The sequence below is a fragment of the Lithobates pipiens genome, unplaced genomic scaffold (assembly GCF_037356315.1).
Source record: "Lithobates pipiens isolate NorthernLeopardFrog02 unplaced genomic scaffold, aLitPip1_a1.2 Scaffold_16, whole genome shotgun sequence".
Classification (NCBI taxonomy): Eukaryota; Metazoa; Chordata; class Amphibia; order Anura; family Ranidae; genus Lithobates; species Lithobates pipiens.
Genome location: NW_027507748.1, coordinates 601,347,981 through 601,365,084, shown reverse-complemented (window position 1 = coordinate 601,365,084; position 17,104 = coordinate 601,347,981). Strand labels below are relative to the sequence as shown.

Sequence of the window (17,104 nt, the reverse complement as noted above, 5' to 3'; positions counted from 1 at the left end):
TTTCCACTTTTTAACAAGCACTCTATACGACAATACTATTTTTCACAATTTTTTTAACATTTTTAGTTTATTGATTGTCAAGCACTTTCTAGATAGCACATTAACACTCTACTTTTTTTTAATTATCTATTACACATGTGGTATCCCCATACTCAGTAGACTCAGCAGTATTTTGTGGTGTAATTCCACATATGCCCATGGCATGTGTGAGCAATATATCATTTAGTGACAACTTTGTGCAAAAAAATAAAAAAAATAAAAAAGTTGTCATTTTCCTGCAACTGGTGTCAAAATATAAAATATTCCATGGACTCAACATGCCTCTCAGCAAATAGCTCGGGGTGTCTACTTTCCAAAATGGAAATCAAAAAAATTCCGCCCTTAGAAATCCTGAAGGCGGTGTTTGGTTTTCTGGGCCCCGTACGCGGCTAGGCTCCCAAATATTCCCACACAGGGTATCCCCATACTAAGAAGAAGCAACAGAATGCATTTTGGGGTGTAATTCCACATACAACCATAGCATTTTGAGCAATATATCATTTAGTGACAACTGTGCAAAAAAAAAAAAAAAAAAAGTAGTTTGTCATTTTCCCGCAATGGGGTATAATTCCACATATAACCATGGCATGTGTGAGCAATATATCATTTGCACTGCTCTGCCATTTTAGCACCTCAAGAAATGAGATAGGCAGTCATAAACTAAAAGCTGTGTAAATTCCAAAAATTGTACCCTAGTTTGTAGACGCTATAACTTTTGCGCAAACCAATAATTTTTTTAACCAACCACATAACTTAAGCTGCATAGAACAGATGGTCAAGTGTGTCCTGATCAAGATCATGCTGGTAGTTGGAGGGGTTGTCCTGTTATGGCCAAAAGTCTTTCTTTGTCCAATTCTCTAGAGGTGGCAGCATAACTCAAAAGTGAATGACTATGTCCCTCAATGAAAGACATTTCTTTTAAAATAATATCAGCAGTCAAACATGATACAACAGCGACGTAAAAACTGCCTGGTTCTCAAAAGGGTTAAAGAAAACCTAATTACTATGTATGGCTAACCACTCCTGAAAATGATAATTGCCTGTCTGTAACTGAGATTCAGACCGTCAGTACTTTGCACTAGTGACCTGAAACAAGTATGCATATCAGATGTTCAGTTTGACTTTTGTGATCTGTGTTTTTGTCCCAGATAAGTGCTGAAGCCAAAGAGAAAGAAAATGATCAGGTTCATCAATATAGGTTTCTTGTAAAGAAAGATTACAAATGACACAACGTACCTGAAAATCAATGCTCCAAATTTTTTTGTGGGAAATTTTGGAGAAACGCTGAGTTTCCTATAAAGAATCAAAATATATAACTTTAAGACCACAGAAAAATAAACATTACATTATTTTTGCAAGAATTATCAACACTATAACCATGGAAGAGCACGACTTGTGAAATAGATGGAATAGTTTAGTGATGGAAATCCAGAGAAACTGCTATACTAAACTACTACACCGGTCATCTTGAGGGGCTACATGAATCAGATTATTTTGTATGATGTCATACAGACATGTCTACTTTACTACCAGCTTTAGTGACTGCTACACCAGCACACTGTCATGATAGGGCATAGCTGCTTAAAGAGGAAGTAAACCCTGATGAGTTAACTTCCTCTTTCATTCCCTGCAAAGGCAAAGCATAATGGACTACTATGCATCGAATAGTAGTCCATTATGTGTCACTTACCTGACATAGGAGCCAGCGAAGTAACCGCTGTCCCCTGTAGTCCGGCGCATCCATCTTCTCGGTGGGGTCTCGCAGCTCTGCCGCTGTCATTCGGCAAAGCTGCGATGACACTCCGGCGCATGCGCATGGGAGCCGACACGCACGACAGCTCCGTCGTTGAAAATGCCGCGCTCAGTGCGCCGCTATCTATGGCGCATGCACCGTAGACAGCGGTGCCTGTCTTCGGGCAAATATCTCCTAAACCGTATAGGTTCAGGAGAGATTTCTTGGACCTACAGGTAAGCCTTAATCTAGGCTTACCTGTAGGTCAAAGTGTGTTTTAAGGGTTTACAACCACTTTAAAGTAGAAGTTTAGATGGGATGACAGCAGCAGCTTTGCTACGCATACTAGCAAATTATGGCATACTTGTCTTTGGTTTGGGCCTCCTTCAGCACTTCTTGTAGCTACATCATCTTCTGTACTGTCTTTAGTTCAGGCTGCTTCCTTCTTTATCCATCAGGCAGCCAATGATGATATAAACTCTTGAGTATGCATGTTGAGTGTTACATTACTCTTTTTTGACCATGCTAGATGATGTCCAAGATTGTAAGCTGCACTGCACAACACCACAGTCAGTAGTAGGATGTACCCTATAAAATATATAGGGTACATCCTATTCTGGACTATGTGAATTATGCTGCTACTCTTAGGCATACTGTCATTGGCCTAAAAAGGCAGGAATTCTCTGCCCAGGAATAACTCCTAGCAGCCCGCTAAGCTTAAGGTGATAGATGCTCCTACAGATGTCTTTCTAGATCTCCTTTCATGGGCTTTAGTTTTCTATTTATGACCTACTCTCAACACTTGAACCGATCAGTTGCATATGGCTAGGAGACCAAAAAGGAAGGTACCGGGACCCCAAGTACAAAAGCAGGGGCAGCCTGTTGCTGGTTCACATTGGATTCTGCAGGCAGCAATCTCCAGGGTAATATGTATCCAGTAATCTAGCCGGCAGGGTGCTTTACGGGTGCAGGGAAGTGATCCCCTTGGGGAGGAATCAAGTCTCTGAAGACCTGGCAGGAGCACCTGTTGTGGGGAGGGACATTTGGGAATTCTGGATGGACTGTACTCAGGATGACTTCCAAAATAGTATTTCTTTATTAAGTACATTTCCTTACCCATTATACAAAAGTTTTACAATCCCCTCTGTGACTAGCACACACACACACACACCGCTGTGCTCATAAGTTTACATACCCTGGCAGGATTTATGATTTCTTGAACATTTTTGAGAGCATATGGATTATAACACAAAAAAACATTTTGTGCACTCATGGCTAGTGTTTGGCTGAAGCCATTTATTATCAATCAACTGTGTTTACTCTTTTTAAATCATAATCACAACAGAAACAACCTAAATGACCCGGATCAAAAGTTTACATACCCTGGTGATTTTGGCCTGATAACATGCACACAATTTGACACAAAGGAGTTTGAATTGCTATTAAAGGTAACCTGTGATCTGTTTGCTTGTAATTAGTGTGTGTGTGTAAAAGGTCAATGAGTTTCTGGACTAGGACCGCAGTGCTGCATTGACGTTTCTGGATTCTGAGTCATTGAGAAAGCAAAAGAATTGTCAAAAGGATCTGCGGGGAAGGGTAGTTGAACTGTATAAAACAGAAAAGGGATATAAAAAGATATCCAAGGAATTGAGAATGCCAATCAGCAGTGTTCAAACTCTAATCAAGAAGTGGAAAATAAGGGGTTCTGTTGAAACCAATTAAAAAATGTAAACCACAACTGCCTGGGAATTTTTTTTTTTTTTTTTGGGATGCAAACAAAAACTCACAAATAAATTTATGGGCAGCACAGTGGTGTAGTGGATAGCACTTTAGCCTAGCAGTAAGAAAGGTTGCTGGTTCAGATCCCAACCGCAACACTACCTGCCCTGGAGTCTGCATGTGTCTCCTCCGGGTACTCCGGTTTCCTCACACATGCCAAACTCCAAAGACATGCCGGTAGGTTAATTGGATCCTGTCTAAAGTGTCCCCAGTATGTATGAATGTGAGTTAGGGACCTTAGAGTGTAAGCTCCTTGAGGGTAGGGACTGATGTGAATGTACAATGTATATGTAAAGCGCAGTGTAAATGGACGGCGCTATAAGTACTTGAAATAAATAAAAAACTTCAGGTGAAATACAGGACTCTCTGAAAACCTGGGGTGTGGCCTCAAGCACAGAGATGAGCCTCAAATCTTCTGGCACAAAGTTATTTGGAGTGATGAGACCAAAATTTAGCTTTTTTGGATACAACCATAAACGCTACATTTGGAGAGGCGTCAACAAGGCCTATGATGAAAGGTACACCATTCCTAGGCTGAAAGACTGAGGTGGATTGCTGATGTTTTGGGGATATGTGAGCTACAAAGGCACATGAAATGTGGTCAAAATTCATGGCAAGATGAATGCAGCATGTTAACAAAAAATACTGGAAGAACGTTTGTATTCAGTCAGGAAGCTGCGCATGGGATGTACTTGGACATGCCAACATGACAATGATCCAAAACATAAGGCCAAGTCAACCTGTCATTGGCTACAGCAGAAAAAAACTGAAGGTTCTGGAGTGGCCATCTCATTCTCTTGACCTCAATATCATTGAGCCACTCTGGGGAGATCTCAAATGTGCAGTTCATGTAAGACAGCCCAAGAATTTACAGGAACTGGAGGCTTTTTGCCAAGTGGAATGGGCAGCTTTACCATCTAAGAAGATAAAGAGCCTCATCCACAAATACCACAAAACAAAAGCTGTCATTGATGTTAAAGAGGGCAATACATGGTATTAGGAAGTGTGGCATGTAAACTTTTGATCACAGTCATTTGGGTAGTTTCTGTTGCCATTATGATATAAAAAGAGTAAACACCAGTTGATTGAGAGTAAATGCCTTCAGCCAAACACTAACCATGAGTGAAAGAAAAGTCTGTTATTCATATTCTCTGAAAAATAACCAAGATATCATAAATTCTGCCAAGATATGTAAACTTATGAGCACAACTATAAGTAGAGCTGCACGATTCTGGCTAAAATGAGAATCACAATTTTTTTGCTTAGAACGTAGATCACGATTCTCTCACGATTCTCGTGGCGTAACATCATCTTTCACATTAAAACAAAACAAAAAAAAAAAAAAAAATGTGCTAACTTTATGGTTTCATTTTTTTTATTTTATTTATTGAAGTTTATTTTTCCCAAACAATTGCATTTGAAAGATTGCTGGGCAAACACAGTGCGACTTAAAATATTGCAGTAATTGCCATTTTATTCCCTAGGGTCTCTGCTTACAGTGCCTTGCGAAAGTATTCGGCCCCCTTGAACTTTTCAACCTTTTGCCACATTTCAGGCTTCAAACAAAGATATAACATTTTTATTTTTTGTGAAGAATCACCAACAAGTGGGACACAATTGTGAAGTGGAACGAAATCTATTGGATTTTTGAAACTTTTTAAACTAATTAAAAAATTAAAAGTGGGGCGTGCAAAATTATTCCGCCCCCTTGCGTTAATACTTTGTAGAGCCACCTTTTGCTGCGATTGCAAGTCGCTTGGGGTATGTCTCCATCAGTTTTGCACATCGAGAGACTGAAATTCTTGCCCATTCTTCCTTGCAAAACAGCTCGAGCTCAGTGAGGTTGGATGGAGAGCGTTTCTGAACAGCAGTTTTCAGCTCTTTCCACAGATTCTCGATTGGATTCAGGTCTGGACTTTGACTTGGCCATTCTAACAACTGGATATGTTTATTTGTGAACCATTCCTTTGTAGATTTTGCTGTATGTTTGGGATCATTGTCTTGTTGGAAGATAAATCTCCGTCCCAGTTTCAGGTCTTTTGCAGACTCCAACAGGTTTTCATCCAGAATGGTCCTGTATTTGGCTGCATCCATCTTCCCCTCAATTTTAACCATTTTCCCTGTCCCTGCTGAAGAAAAGCAGGCCCAAACCATGATGCTGCCACCACCATGTTTGACAGTGGGGATGGTGTGTTGAGGGTGATGAGCTGTGTTGCTTTTACGCCAAACATATCGTTTTGCATTGTGGGCAAAAAGTTTGGTGTCTCCCAGGTGGCTTGTGGCAAACTTTAGACAAGACTTTTTATGGATATCTTTGAGAAATGGCTTTCTTTTTGCCACTCTTCCATAAAGGCCAGATTTGTGCAGTGTACGACCGATTGTTGTCCTATGGACAGACTCTCCCACCTCAGCTGTAGTTCTCTGCAGTTCATCCAGAGTGATCATGGGCCTCTTGGCTGCATCTCTGATCAGTCTTCTCCTTGTCTGAGCTGAAAATTTAGAGGGACGGCCAGGTCTTGGTCGATTTGCAGGGGTCTGATACTCCTTCCATTTCAAAATGATCGCTTGCACAGTGCTCCTTGGGATGTTTAAAGCTTTGGGAAATCTTTTTGTATCCAAATCCAGCTTTAAACATCTCCACAACAGTATTACGGACCTGCCTGGTGTGTTCCTTGGTCTTCATGATGCTCTCTGCGCTTTCAACAGAACCCTGAGACTATCACAGAGCAGGTGCATTTATACAGAGACTTGATTACACACAGGTGGATTCTATTTATCACCATCAGTCATTTAGGACAACATTGGATCATTCAGAGATCCTCGCTGAACTTCTGGAGTGAGTTTGCTGCACTGAAAGTAAAGGGGCCGAATAATTTTGCACACACCACTTTTCAGTTTTTTATTTGCTAAAAAAGTTTAAAATATCCAATAGATTTTGTTCCACTTCACAATTGTGTCCCACTTGTAAGTGATTCTTCACAAAAAATAAAAATGTTATATCTTTATGTTTGAAGCCTGAAATGTGGCAAAAGGTTGAAAAGTTCAAGGGGGCCGAATACTTTCACAAGGCACTGTAGTAAGAAGTGTCAGAAAAAGATTTAGACTTTAAGTGGTTACAATGTTTCAAGTTCTAAACTTGGCAGATTGCCCGGGATGCTTTCTTTTGACAGCTGATTGAGCAGATAATCTCTCCACTTGTTTATATGAAAGAATTCCCTACTCTCAGCAGGACAGATCGTCAGGGGAGTGAATTGAGATCGCATTGTTTTTGATTAATCTTTATTTATAAGCATATGAAAAGCACGGCATATATATTGTCTCAAAAAAGATCATTTAGTTCAGTGGATGCTTCATGAAGAGGACACTACTTTATCTAGACATTAATATAATAAGACTCATGTAGAAACAAAAAACCCAAACAAATGTTCTTTTTTTTACTTATCAAAAGTGAACGAGAGTAGCATGTGTGGTTCATAATTCCAACGTGCAATAAAACAGATCACAGAAAATATAGACATATGAAAAGCCAGGCATATAAAAAGCAGCCCAAAATAACATGCATGGCTTATATGGTTTCCAAACAGGACATTTCACAACAGGACAGTTTCATTGGTGGGGTTTCATAAAAATGATACTGCCTGGACACTAGATTATTAAAAATCATTTAAGAAGACCATCTGTGGTTCAGTCCCTGTGGGGTGCAGTAAACTCCACGGTCTAAAAGTATGTGATGTCTATACCCCCCATGGCCGGCTGCAGGTAAAATCCTCTCTACACTACAAAATCAAAAAGGGGACATATCTCTGATGTGTCGAAACATTTTAGAGATGTACACAGGGGAGATATTTCTGGCATTGGGATTCAAATGGTCACAGAAATGTTCCAAGATGCGTGTGCATAAGGACTGTATGGTACAGCCCACATATTGCACTTTACATTGATCACATTGGATTAGATATACCACATGAGCTGAACCTCAATTAATGTACTGTACACCTTTATCTTTCTCCTGTGGCAAAATATGTAATATTCTTACTATGAACCCTACAATATTTACATGTACTGACCCCACTGCAAAATTATCCTGGATAAGAGAGCCAGCTTTTGTTCTTAATATGGGAGTGGACATGACGAGGTACCTAAATTGAGCACAAAGTGGGGGCACTATGGCTAATGAAGCAAATACCTTTGGATAATATGTTATGTAATGCCTTATCGGTGTACAAAATGGGTATGTTTTTTCCCCCATTAAACTCACATTTTATAATATTCTACAATATAGGTTGTAACAAAATTAAACCTCTGGATTTGGCCCTGGACCTAGATTTAAAGCGGAGGTCCACCCTAAAGTGGAGCTTCCACTCATTGGAACCCTTCCCCCCTCCGGCGCCACAATTGGCACCTTTCAGGGGGGAGGGGGGTGCAGATACCTGTACAGTACAGGTATCTGCACCCACTTCCGGCATAGATATCTGCAGAAGGTACGCCCCTTTCCGAAAGTCCCCCGCTGTCTGCTGGGAAACACACGGATCCCAGAGACAGTGGGGACCATCCTTATTGCGCAGCGCGACTCGCGCATGCACAGTAGGGAACCGGGAAATGAAGCCGCAAGGCTCCACTTCCCATACCCAAGATGGCGGCGGGAGCACCCGAGAGATGATCGAGACAAAAAAGGGGTCCCCTGGGGGTGGACTTTTAAAGCATGCACAAATTATATTATACAAATTATTTTATTACATAAAACCAACAAAAGGTAATTGAATATACAGTATACATTAAAAAGTACACGAACAGGTATATATACAACCAGTCTTGATGCTATGTCGTATCTTTCATTTGAACAGAAACACCAGAGAGATCGGCTTCGGGTGCCGAAATCGTGGGCGCGCTGGGCGGGTAAGTGTCGTCATTTTAAAAGTCAGCAGCTGCAGTATTTATAGCTGCTGGCTTTTAAAAAAAAACGGCGGACTCCCGCTTTAACAGAATGAATACTAGACAGTAGATTCACCTGTTTATGACAATCTATACTCCATTGAGGGTAACCCAGAATAACCTCACATTCCCTGGAAAAAGAAAGGTCAGTAGACCAGTTTCTCTTTGCACAGATAAACTCCCCTACAAGAATAGCATTTATCGTATATGTATGGGGTGGCAACAAGTGCCATTGTAAGAGCAATATAGGCCCACGGGCAATACAGTGCACTGGGGCCCCACGTCTACACAATCAAGCATGATTGCCCATCAAATGTAGCCTCACTGCACCCATCAAATGCAGCCTCACTGTGCCCACCATTACAGCCTCACTGTGCCAGTGAATGCAGCCTCACTGTGCCCACCATTGCAACCTCACTGTGCCCGTGAATGCAGCCTCATTGTACCCGCCATTGCAGCTTTACTGTGCCATGGATGCAGCCTTGCTGTGCCCACCATTGCATCCTCACTGTGCCCGTGAATGCAGCATCACTGTGCTAATACCATCGCTTGGCAACACACACAGCAGGCATCTCCTCCTGTGTTCACGGAGCTAGGTGGGTCTGTGTTCAGGGGCCGCGCTGTAACAAGCTCCTGCCCCCCTAGACCGGCTTGTGTGATAGGCAGAACACTGATTTAATCTACTATTACACAAGCCGGTCTGGGGGGGCCTTGTTAGAAACGCGGCCGCCAAACACAGACCCAGCCAGCTCCACTATACACAGGAGAAGGAGACAGGGAAAGATCGGAACACTGCAGCCGTAACTAAAAGTGGCCCCAGGGCAGGCAGCCTACCGGGAAATTTCCCAGTATCCCAGTCTGGCCCTGGCTGAGGTCGGTGGGCAGGTGGGGCCCCCGGGGTAACTGCCCAGCGTGCCCATGCGAAAAGACGGCCCTGGTGGAAACTACTGGCTATATGGGTGGCATTACCTGCACAGGACTTGCTAAAAGTAGTAGTTGGGACTTTAGAAGTTTCAAAAGCACAAAGAAAATATTAAGACCCCTTTCACACTGGGGTGGTTTTCAGGCAGTTTAGCTCTGGAAAAAGCCTCTGGCAAGCACCTGAAAACCGTCTCCCATTCATTTCAGGGTGTCTTTTCACACTTGGGCAATGCGCTTGTGGGACTTTCAAAAAAGTCCTGCAAGCAGCATCTTTGGAGTGCTGTATTTAGTGCTGCTAAAACGAGCGTTGCTTTAGCGCTAATGGCCGGTGCTTTCAGTGTTAAAGCAGTCGAAGATAAAAAGTGCATTGTCTAATGTGCACACGATTATACCTTTGGCTTCGGATTCCAGCCATATGCAACTCAAGGCTTTCACAATAAGTCAAGCCCCTACTAACACTTATTGGATATTATATCATTTTAATTGGGGGACCCCACTAGTGCTCTTCTGCATCCCATTATCTCAGCTCTCACGGGGGACTCCTCTATTGGTCCCTGTCCTCAGGCCGCACAGTTCTGACCAACCACTTGAAGATCTTAAAAAGCAAATTTCAGATTTGGAAAGGCAACTTCTATCAGAAATAGAACAGCAGAGTGAAGGGCTGCCGTGGTGTTCCTTTTGGATAGCTGTCTTTCCAGTTTGTTTGAGATCTATGAGGTCGTTTGAAGATATCACCGGAGATTCTGGATTTCTACATCCATCCGAGAGAGCCACCGATTTGGATGTCTAGGCTTTTATGATTTGATGTCGGTGACATCCGGGTCCATCTGCTCCGGTAAGAGTATCCAATCTTATTCACCTTACAGATTCACCATTGTTGACGTTGTACTTTGCACCTTGCACGTTGGAAGATCACCACTGCGTTGTGGACTTCTACATATTTATTTTTTTGGATTTATGTTACGAGACTCATAGCTTTTTTTTCACTTTCATGTATATCCATTCATTTCATTATGTTGGACTTGGAACATTTATTGTACCTATCACTTGTGCACATTCTGTTAGCGCTACATTTTTTGCACCTTGTATTTGAATTTTTGTCACGTTCTTGTGTAGCTGCTGGTACATTTTAGTTATATTTTTTCATTTTGTCACATATTTGCCCAGCATTATTTTACTTTCCAATTAAGATAAAAAGTGATTCCCTGGGTGTCCCAAATGATCATCAATGAAGCAACCATACAAAAAAAAAAAAAAAACTTAGGTTATTATGTGAAGATAAAACACTCCTCCCACCACCCCATGAATACATTTGCTAATGAGGGTGAAAATTTGGCTCCCATGGGAGCGCCACATAACTATACATAAAAATAATCAATTGTACAAGGAAGGCCGCGCTTATGGAGTAGGTCACAGTCAAACAGCGATATATGTGAATGCTTGTGCCTCCCCCAGGCTCTATTAATAATGTATTATTAATTTCAGTTTTTATGAAATATAACAATATACAAAATGCATATGTGAAAGTTGGACCTATTTAAATTAATCGCTATGAGGTTGCTGCCTCCCTAAGAACACAATCTGCTAACCAGGTTATGTTTAAGAATTGAATAGTAGTTGTGGGCTACTGGCGCTACCTCAAACCCTATATTACCTTTTATCTTCCCTACAGACTCTGTGCAAACCAAATATGTGTTTGCTATAATGTCCCAATTTTTGTGTTTGTGTCCAACAAATTTTTTCTTGTTATCCTAAATTCAACCACGTGCCACTATAAACCATTTATATTGATTACCCTACAGTGGATAACCCCAAAAGAGGTGGACACGTTCAGTTATTCACCAACGTAGTCAATCAATCAAAATCCCAAAGGGATAATTAATTAATTAAACCCTGAAGCACCCAAAACCACATATGAAAACCACCAAAAATTCAAGAGTACCAAGCAATATTCAAAATACTTTTGTGATACTACATTTTTTGTGATACTAAAAATATTTGTGATACTAGACAGAGACAAACACACTCTGTGTACAAAAAGCCCCTTATAGGGGAAAAAATTATAACACCTATAATTCCACTGCGCTTGCGCAGTTCCTGTGCTGATAATTACTTTCACTGTGTGCAGTTTATATTTCCACTATAGTGCCCCAATAAATGAAAAAAGGGGTATTGCAGTATAAAAATCAAGAAAAGCAACCCAAAACATGAAAATTAAAAATAAAAAATAAATAAAAAAATAAACAGAATGTGCGGGGTAATTCTAACCCCCTTACGGATATAAAAAAAATACAAAAAAAACTAGAAAAAATGTGAATAAGGTCAGAATATTAATAAATGTGTGTATATAGTCCACAAAATAGTCTCTTATCAGGTATTTTCAACTGTGCGATTATCCTTTTTCAAATAACAGGAAGGTGACTTTTGTGATTAAGCCTGCTTATTGGTGACTTCCGTGCTCGTTCCCCCTCAAGGGTCCCCACTCACCGAATCCACGCACCCCCTAGGGGGTATATTGCCTGTAATCTGTGTTCCACTAGTTGAGGATTCTTCAGATTGGCTCTGTCTTCAACTGGTCCTCCCCAGGGTTTTTTGGAAGCGATGAGAGAAGGAGGCTTTGTTGTCCACCAATGGGTCCTCAAAATAGAAAAATGTGAAGCCATATTCTGAGCAGCATGTTTTCCACCCCCAAAAACATGGAAAACATGCTGCTCAGAATATGGCTTCACACTGATGACTCCTAAGTTTTCCCAAATACTTTTCAACTGCTTTGACAAAATCTAATATACTGTACAACAAAGTGTGGAGTGCAGATTTTTTCTATTTTGAGGTGAGTGGCACGTGGTTGAATTTAGGATAACAAGAAAAAATTTGTTGGACACAAACACAAAAATTGGGACATTATAGCAAACACATATTTGGTTTGCACAGAGTCTGTAGGGAAGATAAAAGGTAATATAGGGTTTGACTACTATTCAATAAAAATAATCAAAAAGAAAAAAAAAAATATGTGTCAACTGGAATTCAATATATCAACAGGTAGCTCTAAAGCGCTGAATAACTACTGTACTTATTCAGGTGATGTATCGCTGCAAGATAGATGCGGAGCAGAAATAAAGGGCCACAACATCTAAAGTCACCCAAACATATTGACTTGCATATTAGATATTTTCCATTGGAGATAAAACATAACCCATCTCCTGAATGTAACCCGGAAGCTTCTGTACAAGTGGTTGCAAATGTAAATCCCCCATTTTACGAAGGGGGTCTAAAAGGGAACCTATACCTGCTACAATGGGGCGTCCCTATATAGGTACAGAGGGTTTGTGGGTTCTTAGTTGATGAAACACTGGAGAAAATGGGTCCATGACTACCAAAAATTATGCAGGTTTATCACTCAAAACACCTACTGACCTACCCTTCGCAATAAGATCCATTAGGGTTGATTGATTAAAACAAACGTGTAGGGTTTTGTTTTAGTGGGCAATATACATCAGTGTTGGCCAGTTATCTCAATGCTTCCTGACGATACTATGTGGTATTAAGTATGACTACCGCACCCCCTTTATCAGCTTCCCGTATAACTCAATTTAAATATTTTTTTTGATTCATAATTGCAATTCGTTCTTGTTTAAATTCTCTTTATAATATTTATCACAAGAATTCTTTAAAATAATCAGTTCCTTTTCTATAATGTCTTGGAATACCTCCACAGCAGTGCATCTGATATAAATGGGGTAAAAATAATAGGATTTTTATAATGGCTTACCTGCAAAACCTTTTTTTTTTAAGTACATCACGGGACACAGTGCCATAGTAGTTACTATGTGGGTTATAGGCCACCTTCAGGTGATGGACATTGGCACGCCCTAAATAAAAAAGTGCACTCCCTATATAACCCCTCCCACTGGTGGGAGTACCTCAGTTTTGTAGCAAAGCAATACACATGTATACCAAGAAGGGAGGGGCCTTCATGTCCAGTTATGTACTTCAAAGAAAAGGATTTTACAGGTAAGCCGTTAAAAAAATCCTATTTTATTATCGTACATCATGGGACACAGCAATAGTAGTGGGATGTCCCACTGAAGGGAGGGAGACACAACAAAGTAGGGCACCAAGAGACTAGAGGACTCATACTGCAACCTGCAGTACACTGCGCCCAAAGGCAATGTCCTCATGCCTTTTACATCTACAGTGGGGCAAAAGCCAATTGTGCAAGTTCTCCCACTTAAAAAGATGAGAAAGACATGCAATTGTCATCATAGGTATAACTCAACTATGAGAGACAAAATGTGGAAACAAATCCAGGCAAACACACTGCCTGATTTTTGAAAGAATGTATTTTTAAATTATGGTGGAAAATAAGTACAATACAATAAGTACTACAAACAAGCGAGATTTCTGTCTCTCACAGACCTGTATCTTCTTCTTTAACCACTTGGCGCCCAAGCAACGTCATACGATGTTGTGGGATTTGTGGTGTAAAATCTGAATGATGCCTAAGGCCACAAACATCATTCAGATAACGGCATTTTCAGCTGGCGATTCCCTGCATCATAAGAACGATCATAGCGGCTGTTACACCGCTTGATCGTTCTTACGGGCGGGGGGAGGGGACGCTTCCATCGGTGAGTCGTCACAGAATCCGCCGGCCCCCGGATGATACCATAGAGATATCCGGTGGACCAGATGGTCCCTGGAGTCTCTATAATCGTTCAGAGGCCGGGCACGATGTTATGACGTCACGCCCGGCCTCTGCATTCAAATTAATGGCGCTGTTTTGGCTGGGAAGCCAGGATTGTTTTTTTGTTTTTTTTAGGCCCCATATCTTACTGTAAATAGGTCCGACCGTGCCATATTCCTATTACAAGGGATGTTTACATTCCTTGTAATAGGAATAAAAGTAATCTATTTTTTTTTTTTTTAAGTGTCAAACTAAAAAAAAAAAAAAAAATTAAACAATAAAATTTTTTTTTAAAGCACCCCTGTCCTGTGAGCTCGTACACAGAAGCGAACGCATACGTAAGTCCCGCCCACATATGAAAACTGTGTTCAAACCACACATGTGAGGTATCGCCTCGAACGGAGCGAGAACAATAATTCTAGCCCTAGACCTCCTCTGTAACCCAAAACATGTAATCAGTAAAAAAAATTAAAGCGTCGCCCATGGGGATTTTTAAATACCAACGTTTGGCGCCATTCCACGAGTGCGTGCAATTTTGAAGCATGATATGTTGGGTATCTATTTACTCGGCGTATCTTCCTCTTTCATATTATGCAAAAAAATTGGGCTAACTTTACTGGGTTTTTTTTAAAGCATGAAACAGTTTTTTTCTGAAAAAAAGTGTTCGAAAAATTGCTGCGCAAATACCGTGCGAGATAAAAAGTTGCAATGACCGCCATTGTATTCTCTAAGGTCTTTGCTAAAAAAAAACATATATAATGTTTGGGGGTTCTATGTAATTTTCTAGCAAAAAATTATGAATTTTTCATGTAGGAGAGAAATGTCAGAATTGGCCTGGATGCGAAGTGGTTAAGAGGCTCATCTGTTCTCCAGTAATTACCTGCATCAATGGCACCTGTTCGAACTAGTTATAAGTATAAAAGACCCCTGTCCACAACCTCAAACAGTCACATTCCAAACGCTACTATGGTGAAACCAAAGACCAAAGAGCCATCGAAGGACACCAGAAACAAAATTGTAGACCAGCACCAAGCTGGGAAAACTAAATCTGCAATAGGCAAGCAGCTTGGTGTGAAAAAATCGACTGTGGGAACAATAATTAGAAAATGGCTGACATACCAGGCCCGCTGATAATATCCCTCGATCTGGGGTTACATGCAACATCTCACCCTGTGGGGTCAAAATGATCACAAGAACGGTGAGCAAAAATCCCAGAACCATACGGGGGTGGGGGGGGAGACGACACACACACCTAGTGAATGACCTGCAGAGCTGGGACCAATGTAACAAAGGCTACCATCAGTAACACACTACGCCGCCAGGGACTCAGATCCTGCAGTGCCATACGTGTCCCCCTGCTTAAGCCAGTACATTCCTGGGCCTTGGATGATCCAGAAGAGGACTGGGAAAATTTCATATGGTCAGATGAAACCAAAGTAGAACTGTTGGGTAGAAACACAACTTGTGTTAGAAGGAGAGAGAATCCTGAGTTACAACCAAAGAACACCATACCTACTGTGAAGCATGGGGGTGGCAACATCATGCTTTGGCTGTTTCTCTGCAAAGGGAACAGGACAACTGATCTGTGTACATGAAAGAATGAATGGGTCCATGTACCGTGAGATTTTGAGTGTAAACCTCCTTCCATCAGTAAGGGCATTGAAGATGAACCGTGAGTAGGTCTTTCAGCATAATGATCCCAAACACACTGTCTGGGAAACGAAGGAGTGGCTTTGTAAGAAGCATTTCAAGGTCCTGGAGTGGCCTAGCCAGTCTCCAGATCTCAACCCCATAGAAAACCTTTGGAGGGAGTTGAAAGTTGTGTTGCCCAGCAACGACCCCAAAACATCACTGCTCTAGAGGAGATCTGCATGGAGGAATGGGCCAACAACCCAGCAACAGTGTGTGACAACTTTGTGAAGACTTACAGAAAACATTTGACCTCTGTCACTGCCAACAAAGGATATATAACAAAGTAGGGGGCATGGCCAGCAGCCGAGGTGAATGGCAGCTTGAGGAGAGAGTTCCATCTTAATCCAGAGCAATCCAGCAACACCAGACATAGTGTTCTAGTGTGAGAGAAGATATCCCCTGCCTAATATCTTAGCTACCATCCGCCTTTGAGATGTACAAGAAAAAGCAGGAGAGGCCCAAAAAAGCTGACTGATTTCTAGACTGTGGAATCTTGTGGGCCCCAAGATGGCACGAGGCCTTCAACATGCGGCGAGGCCATGGAGGTGGATTATCATCCAAGATGAATGGCCAGTATCAAGCATCATCCCCAGGATAAAGCAACAGGCCCTCCCCGGGAGCATTCCCTGTACAGAGCCTGCAGAAAACTACACAGAAGCGATCGGAGGAGCACAAATATCCAGGTGAGCTGGGGGGACATGACAATTCACAGGGCAGTACCAGGGAGTTCATAGAACAAATGCAGGATTTCCTCACCCTGGATCAGCCGCTTACTGATAGCTTAATGAAGGAAATGCTAGTGACCCTAAGGGGCTCATTACACAGGGACCTGATGGAGTGCACAACTCAACTGAAAGCTGAGGTAACTGCCATAGGGGACAGAGTCTTTCATGCAGAGGACAAGGTGGGGGAGTTTGCTGCTGCTCATAATGAGGCAGAGGATGAGATAAAGGCATTAAAAAGCAAAATCGCAGATTTGGAAGATCGTTCCAGAAGGAATAACGTGAAATTGAGAGGGGTGACTGAATCTGTTATGCCTGCGGATCTTAGGAAGTATGTCCAACTATTTCTATCTACACTGCTACCTGAAACACCAGAGGGGGTGGTGATTGTAGATCATGCTCACCGTTTGCCTAAACCCAAGCACTTACTAGATAAGGCGCCTAGAGACGTTATAGCACATATTTTTTTTCCATGTAAGGCCGGGTTCACACCGCTGCGATGCGGGAACGCCGCGAATCCGCGGCGTTTTCCCGCATCGCATTACTCCCGCCGGCAGTTCACACTGCCCTATGCGGACGGCTGGGAGTGTCAATGATATGTTA

At 41.7% G+C, this 17,104-nt stretch overlaps 1 protein-coding gene across 3 annotated transcripts in view; it reads right to left on the bottom strand.

The window, feature by feature from the left end:
- RNF17 (ring finger protein 17) overlaps window positions 1-17,104 on the bottom strand; it is an 881,806-nt gene that overhangs the window by 144,297 nt on the left and 720,405 nt on the right. For all 3 annotated transcript variants that reach the window (XM_077483977.1, XM_077483979.1, XM_077483978.1), the window contains exon 32: window positions 1,276-1,332. In XM_077483977.1, the coding sequence (XP_077340103.1) occupies window positions 1,276-1,332 (57 nt within the window). The remainder of the gene's footprint in view (window positions 1-1,275; window positions 1,333-17,104) is intronic.